Below are 7,876 nucleotides of genomic sequence, written 5' to 3'. Positions count from 1 at the left end.
GTTGAACTCCTGAACACTGCTTTCTGGAAATCCTCCCCTGCTGGATTTTTATTCCCAGGGTTAATTTCAGGCTGTGATGTGAATTCTCTCTTCGGTCCCCGGAGAAGATCCCCCGCCGCAGCTCCTGAGCCAGCATCCCCACCGCCCCCTCGGGTTCCCATTCCAGAGCTTGTGGGGAGCAGCACCAAACTTCGCACCACCCAGCAGTCCCCAGGGCGCCCTCTAGCGGACGCGGGGCGCGGAGTGGGGCCATCGCTCGCCCTCGGGCCAGTGTCGCCGCATAAGCGTACCTGGCAGGACCCACACCACACATCGCAGGTTTGGAGACCCAGAAGCGTGAAAGCGGTTGTTGTTTGTGTTTTTCTCTTCTTTTTTTTTTTTGCTGGTAGGAGGCGGCACCCGTGTCGGCGTCAGCAAAGAATCTGGCAGTGGGCGGATGGGCTGAGGTGGGACAGCTGCCACGCAGGCTGCGTCCCCTCTACCCTTGGGACTCGCGGCTTCGCCTCAGGGACGTGCCCACAGGTGACTGTCGCGCGTCCCCGTCCCCAACCCCGGTCTCCCAGGTCCAGTCCCAGTTTCTCGGCCCGGCCTTGGGGTGTCCCCTGTTCCCCTGAGGCAGGCCCGGGCCTCCTGGGACCGCGATCGGGACCTCAGGCAGGCGCGGGTGGGGGCGAGGGGTTGTCCCCGCGAGGTCCGAGAAGAAGGGAAGGGGAGCTGGGAGCCTCTCCCGCTCGGCCTCCTGGAACTGCCCGCGCTCCGGGAGCTGCGCCCCCGCCTCTGCCAGAAACTGGCCTTCTTAGAAGGGAGGGGGGAAAGTGTGAATGAGAAGTTGGGGGCGGAGCGCGCGCGGGGGAGGGGCCGCTGCCAGGAACGCGCCGCCGGGGCTGGCGCCGCGCCCGCCGGCCGCCCTGGCCGCCTCGCGTCGCGCTTTGTCTCTGCGCGCGTCTCTGCGGGTCCCTAGCCCTGCTCGCGGCCCGCCCTCGGCCGCCCGCGGCCCCTCCCTCCCCTCCGCGCGCAGCCTTTCATTGCTGCGAGTAGTGACTAAACATTACAAGAAGGCCGGCCACGCAGTTCCAGGAATCGGGGGGCGGGGCGCCGCGGCCGTGTATATACCCGCGAGCGCGGCCTCCGCGGCGGCTCCGACTCGGACTCCCCGTGCCGCCGTCGCTGCTGCCGCCGCCGCCGCGACTCCGGCCCCGCACGCCGCCCGCACGGCCCAGCTCCAGCCGCGGCCCCTCGCCTCACCCCCGCCCCGCCGGCCCGGGGGCGCGCAGGGGGCAGGGCGGGCGTCCCGGCGAAGCCCGAGGGACGCGCGCGCGAGGCCCCTTTGTGGACTTCACGGCCGCCAACATCTGGGCGCAGCGCGGGCCACCGCTGGCCGCCGCGCCGCCGCCGCGCCTTGGGGACCGTAGGAGGCGCAGCCCCAAGGCAAGAGACTTCGGTTTGGGACCAGGTAGGAAGGAGGGGCGCGGCGTGGAGGGGGGTGGAGTGCTCACTAGTCCCGGGAGCTTTTCCCGGTTTCCCCTCCCCTTCCCGGGTCATTCCCGGCAGGGAGGGGACGAGGTAGGGGGCAGAGCGGATGGAAGCTGGAGATCCCAGGTTCCCGGAATAGCCAGGCTGGGGCCCTCAGGCTTCTTGGGTCCCCTCCCTACCCCCCATGCCTCGGATTTCTCTCTCCGTCCCCGCCACCCGGGGCCACCGGACTGAGCGGCGCCCAGGAGCGTCCCGGGGGCCCTTCTCCGGCTCCCCACCCGGCCACGCTCCTGGAGACCCAACTTCCGCGCCCGAGTTTTCCACTCGGCGCCTTCCCAGTGGGTGCTGGGGAAGGGGCTGCCAGGGGGAGGGGGCTGGGCGGGCTCCGCGGTGCGTCCAGGTCGGAACGCGGGCCGAGACGAGCGCCTCCGGGGTGTCCCGACCGCTTGGAGGAGGCAGGGGAGCCGGGGCGGGCCGGGCGCGCTGGAGGATTCCGGGCACTCACGCGGCGCGCGCCTTCCTCCCCGCAGCCCCCCGGGATGCGGTAGCGGCCGCTGTGCGGAGGCCGCCGAGCAGCTGCAGCCGCCGCCGCGCAGATCCACGCTGGCTCCGTGCGCCATGGTCACCCACAGCAAGTTTCCCGCCGCCGGGATGAGCCGCCCCCTGGACACCAGCCTGCGCCTCAAGACCTTCAGCTCCAAGAGCGAGTACCAGCTGGTGGTGAACGCAGTGCGCAAGCTGCAGGAGAGCGGCTTCTACTGGAGCGCCGTGACAGGCGGCGAGGCGAACCTGCTGCTCAGCGCCGAGCCCGCCGGCACCTTCCTCATCCGCGACAGTTCGGACCAGCGCCACTTCTTCACGCTCAGCGTCAAGACCCAGTCTGGGACCAAGAACCTGCGCATACAGTGCGAGGGGGGCAGCTTCTCGCTGCAGAGCGACCCCCGGAGCACGCAGCCCGTGCCCCGCTTCGACTGCGTGCTCAAACTGGTGCATCACTACATGCCGCCCTCCGGCGCCCCCTCCTTCTCGCCCCTGCCTGAACCCTCCTCCTCTCCCTCCTCCGACGTGCCCGAGCAGCCGCCCGCCCAGCCGCTCCCGGGGAGTCCCCCTAGGAGAGCCTATTACATCTATTCGGGGGGCGAGAAGATCCCTCTGGTGTTGAGCCGGCCCCTATCCTCCAATGTGGCGACTCTCCAACATCTCTGTCGGAAGACGGTCAACGGCCATCTGGACTCCTATGAGAAAGTCACCCAGCTGCCTGGGCCCATTCGGGAGTTCCTGGACCAGTACGATGCCCCGCTTTAAAGACCAAAGTGCAGGGGTCGGGGCGAGGGACCCAGGTCCCCTCTCCCCCGTGGCACATGGCACAAGCACAAGAATCCTGCCGTGAGAGTCCTGCAGCTCTGGGCGAGTCAGGGGGCGGACAGGCCCCTCCCTCTGGCCCTCCCCCCCACCCCGCAGAACGGGGTGGGCAGGACCAGGAATGTGTTTGAGGGGAGGGGGAGACACCTGAGCGCCCCTCCCCCACTCCAACTTCTCCGGAGGAGCCAGCGGGCTCTGGGGGACAACAGCAGCGACAGCAGTGGGTTCTCTCTCCTCTCCGCTTCCTCGACACCCCCTGCCCTTCCAAACGGGGGACACTGCGGGAGTGCTGAACTAGTGAGAACTGCCCGGGAATCTTCGAACTTTCCAACAGAACTTGTTTGCTCTTTGATTTGGTTTAAAACAGAGCTTTAAACCTGAGCAGGTCTGGGGCCTGGAAAAGGGTGGATTTGGACCAGAGAGGGCGCCTCAGGGGCCCAGGGCTGCAGGCTGGCCAAGGAAATGGCCACTCCCACAGCCCAGCTCAGGTGAGGAGGGTGGCTGCCTGCTCCACCCCTGGCTCTGGGGAGGAGGGCAAGGGGTGACCTGAAGGGGGCTTTTCTGCTCCCACCCCCGACTCCTCCCCCTCTCCCTTGGGACAGCCACCAGGAACACAGGTCCTAGAGTCCAACTAGTGCCTGAGAGCCCAGGGCCCTTCCCCCGTTTTAAGGGGGCGGTGGCATTTGAAGGGGGATGGATGGGCTGGTCAGTTGTTCTTCTTTCCCCACCCATGCTATTCCTTCCAGCACCTGGTGGGTGGGGGGAGGATGGAAAAGATGAGCCACCTTTGACCCCAGACCCAGGACAGAGAAGATGGGAGATTCTACTTTGTGCCTCCTGACTATCTGGCTAGGAGATTTGCCTTAAATGCTCCCTGTCCCATGGATAGGGACTGGCACACAAGAAGCCACACACTCGCCAATCCAGGCAGAGGCCAAGGAATTCTCGGAGGGGCTCACCATTTGGCTGGGGGGTTGGAGATGGGGGGGGCAGGGATCCACGCCTTCCAGCTGAAGGCAGGAAGGATACTCGCCCAGTTGGTATTGCCTGGTCAGTGGTGCCTGGGCTCTGGCCAGAGCAGAGCCACCAAGTCCCACAGCCCCTCAGACCCTGCACAGCCCTCCCTCCTCACTTTGGGGGACTGGCACAGGCAGGAAGTCGGTGAGAGGCCCTGCCACCCAGCTGCTCCCGCTCTGCAATAGCACTGATCAGTGAAAACTTACAGGAATGTAGCGGCGATGGAATTACCTGGAACTGTTCTTTTTTGGGGAAAACTAAGCAAACACAAAGTTTTCTGTGTCAGGTATTGGGCTGGATGGGGCAGCTGTGTGTTGGGGTGGTTTTTTTTTTTCCTGTTATTTTGTTTGGGTTTTGTTTTTGTTTTTTAATAATGTTTACAATCTGCCTCAATCACTCTGTCTTTTATAAAGATTCCACCTCCAGTCCTCTCCCCACCGCCCCCCCCCGCTCCCCCCACCCAGGCCTTCGAGGCTGTTAGGAGATGCTTGAAGAACTCAACAAATACCAATCCAAGTCAAACTTTGCACATATTTATATTTATATTCAAAAAAGAAACATTTCAGTAATTTATAATAAAGAGCACTATTTTTTAATGAAAAACAAGACTTGAGCCTTTTTCCCCCTGCCCCCTCTGCCTTGCTTTCTCTTTCACCCACACCCACACTCTGCATGGGGTGGGGGGAGAGCCCCACAGAGGGTGGCAGCTCTGCCCCCTTGCTGTCCTGGCTGGCGCTGCTCACAATGGACTCAAACTCTGGCTTCACGTCACTGACAAATGAAGGCAGCTACCTAGCTGGTACCGAGAGGGGTAATTCCTGCTAGTCTGATTCAGATCTGACCAGAATATGCAAAGCAAGTTCGAAGGAAGCGCTTCAAAGGGCTTGCAGGGAGTATAAGCTGAGCTGTGGTCAAAGCTTTTAGAGGCTCCAAGCTATAAGCTATTAGAGGCGCTGGGCTCCTTGGCAGGGAGGTGTTCCGAGAAAGCCCAGGCTACAGGGTCCTGGCGGTGACCCATGACCTCGCCACAAGGGAGGTGGGGGAAGGGATAGTCCCAATGCAAACCCTGCATGCAGTGGGCTACCCTCCCCCCAACCGGGACACTGCCTTCCCACACCTCCAGCTTCCCTCCCAATTCCTGGGAGCCCCAACCTGAGCAGTGGATGGGGCTACCTGCCACCCAAGAGGGCAGTCATCTATTCATCTGTTTTTCAGCCACGCCCAGTCCCTGAACACTTAAGAGACCACCTGGGTTAAACCTTCCCAGCCACCCCCACAAGGCAGGTGTTGTCACCCCATGTTCTCAGACACTGCTGTGTGCTACATGGAAGCGGGGACTTGGATGGGTCACTTCTGATGCCTAGAATGGTTCTCAGTAAATATGTGTTGGCTGAGTTGGGGGAGCCACTCGGGTTCATAGAAGTTAAAGCGGCCTGCCCAAGGACACGCCACTTGGGAATGTGGGAAAGACAGGCTAGGAATCCAGGCACTTTTGATTTTCCCAAAGTCTGTGAACTCTCTGCCTCCCTAAGTAAGCACCAAGTATATGGCCCCTAGGTGGGTACCCCCTGCAAAGCCAAGAGGTTGGAACACCCACACACACACACACCACCATGTGCCTACTCAGCACTAGGGTTCTGCTAAAAAACAAACTAAAAATGCCTTTTCTGTGACATATTCCTCCCATGTTTCTTCCTCCCCCAAACCTCCAGACCTGACAGCTGGAGAGATGAGGGTTCTCCCCAAGTCAGGGGTCCCATCTCCTCCCCTGAGCCCCAGGTGCCTGAAACAAATGCCCTCTTCCCGGCCCCTGATAAGCTGCTCCAGGAATCAGTGTCCAAAAGGCAACGGAGAGTAAATAAACAGTCATTTTTCTTTCCCATTTCCTGGACTTTTGGAGGAAAATAACCTAAAGTAACAGCAAAGGGCCAGGCCAGGTGTGAGACTGCTGAGTGGACAGAGCACATGAGACCCCCACCAGAGAGACCTCTGGAACTGAAGATGCAGACCCAGGCAAGGTCACCTTCTAGAGGACAAGGTCAAGTGGAGGGACCCAGTGGGGCCCGGCTCCCCAGTGCCTCCCAGGATGATGAGAACCTGGGACACTTCTGGCAGGCTCTTCCCCACCTCAGGGCCTGCCAGCCTGCCACCATTTGCCTTCCACGCAAACAGGTCACATCTGCTGGTACAAAACCTCGATGGATCCTTGGAACCCAGAGCGCACCAAGGGCCTGTGCTCAGCCCAGAAGGCAGCTGTTCAGCCAGTGTTCAGAGGGGGCTAATGAATGGGATTGGGTTGGGGAGGGTTGGTTGGGGTAGGGGGACAGCTCTCCCCACACCCTGGAGGTTTGAACTCAGACGCAGGAAGACCCTTGACTCCCTTCCCTGGCTGCCCACCCCAGCCTTCTTCCCATAGGTCTCTCCATTTTCAGACCACAGACTGGACCAACTCCCTTTGCAGACGAATCAGACTGAGTCTCAGAGAAGGAAAGCAACTTACTCAAGTTCACACAGCAAATTAATGGCCACACCAGGACAAGAATCTCTCAGACTGCTGCTCACCAGCATTTTTTTCCTCTCCTCATCCCAACTCCTGTTGCATGAGGGGACTTCTGTACTTCTCAGTCCTTTCAGGGGCAGACACCCCTCCTCCAAAGGACTCCATGAGGGACCCTCTGTCCTGGCCACCAGGGGAGGCGTGTGCCTGGTTCCAAGATTTGCTAAGAAGTGTCCCGCAGCAATGGGGACAATTCTCTGTGGCTTGAGCAGGAACCCATGCCTCAGTGGGGTTAAGAAAAGCACAGCTGGGGGGGGGGTCCCTGGCCAGCGGAAAGAGAGGGGATGGCGCTCCCCTGGCCCTGTGCGCTATTATGTGCTCCAGGCGCTCCAGGGATCCACCCCCAAGAGGCCATATCCTCTCTCCGGTGGTGCTGTTTTAGGGCAGGCCTCCTGACGAGTTAGAGCCAGGCCTGCTCTGGGGGAGGGAAGAAAAGAGGCCACAGACAGGAGAGCTGGAGATGGAAAATAAGAGGGCACGTGTGTCCTAGTCTAAGGGAGGAGTAAGGATGTTTGGGAGGGGGCACTGCGGGGCTCCAGGCAGAGAGAAAGGGGCAGAGTCAGACAGACACAGAGGGAGTCTAAGCAGACAGACATCTTTGGGGGTAGAGGACGACGTACACAGGGGCGGCCCGGGAAGACGAAGACAGAGGTGGGAAGCGCCAGGTCCTGGGTGCACCTTCCCTAGCCGCGTTCCACTCCCTCCCGTTCGGGCGGCCGCCGGGCGGGCGCGTCGCTCTAAGACCGGCCTCTGCCAGGAAGAGTCACTTCCCGGACACTGCGGGAGCCCTGACGGAGCTATGCGAAGAATGTCCGCGAGGAGCCGGACGGGTGGCACCTCCCGGGCCCGCGCCGCTGTCGCCGCCCAGCAGTGCGTTTGCGCTGGCAATCCCGCCCCGCCCCCGACACGCCCCCGACACGCCCCCGCCGCCCGCGGAGCGGTCGCCATGGCAACGGGATTACAGGCGCAGAGTGCTGTTTATTCTCAGCCCAGTGCCAGGAAATTCGGCCGGGAGGCTGCCAGGCGTACCTCCCTTGGGTTGGGGGCGGGAGAGGGAGGAGAGAGGGTGGACCGGCGTGCACGGGGCTCCTGGGGGGAGGGAGGGAGAGAGGGAGAGAGTGAGTCCTTCGTCACTGGGGGTCACTGACCCCTCCAAGGGGAGGCTCTCCGAAAGCCCTGACTCTGCTAGCCTGGGGTGGATCAAGTTTTCTCCTCCCAGAGGAGCTGAGGTCCCGCCCCCATTTCCCCCTCCCTCAGCCGCCGAGGGCTGGTAGCCCCTCCCCACCACATACCACTGTCCTTGGAGCCCCACGGCCCTTTGCCTCTCAATCCACTCATTCACTCATTCATTCATTCACTCATCAAGTACCTACTGAACACATCTCGTGTGTCAGGGGATTGAGTTTGAACAGGACAAGGCCCTGCTCCTCCTGCTTTCCTGAGATTTAGGAGTGACAGACACCAGTA

At 61.8% G+C, this 7,876-nt stretch overlaps 1 protein-coding gene across 1 annotated transcript; it reads left to right on the top strand.

Moving 5' to 3' along the window:
• Positions 1-262: 262 nt before the first annotated feature.
• SOCS3 (suppressor of cytokine signaling 3) lies at positions 263-4,393 on the top strand. Its single transcript, XM_074343810.1, has 2 exons — positions 263-1,453; positions 2,004-4,393. The coding sequence occupies exon 2, from the start codon at positions 2,092-2,094 to the stop codon at positions 2,776-2,778; it is 687 nt and encodes a 228-aa protein (XP_074199911.1). The 5' UTR covers positions 263-1,453; positions 2,004-2,091; the 3' UTR covers positions 2,779-4,393.
• Positions 4,394-7,876: the final 3,483 nt, after the last annotated feature.

Source organism: Camelus bactrianus, chromosome 16 (assembly GCF_048773025.1).
Source record: "Camelus bactrianus isolate YW-2024 breed Bactrian camel chromosome 16, ASM4877302v1, whole genome shotgun sequence".
Lineage (NCBI taxonomy): Eukaryota > Metazoa > Chordata > Mammalia > Artiodactyla > Camelidae > Camelus > Camelus bactrianus.
The sequence above is the reverse complement of the archived record's forward strand: the minus strand, read 5'-3'. Positions and strand labels throughout refer to the sequence as shown.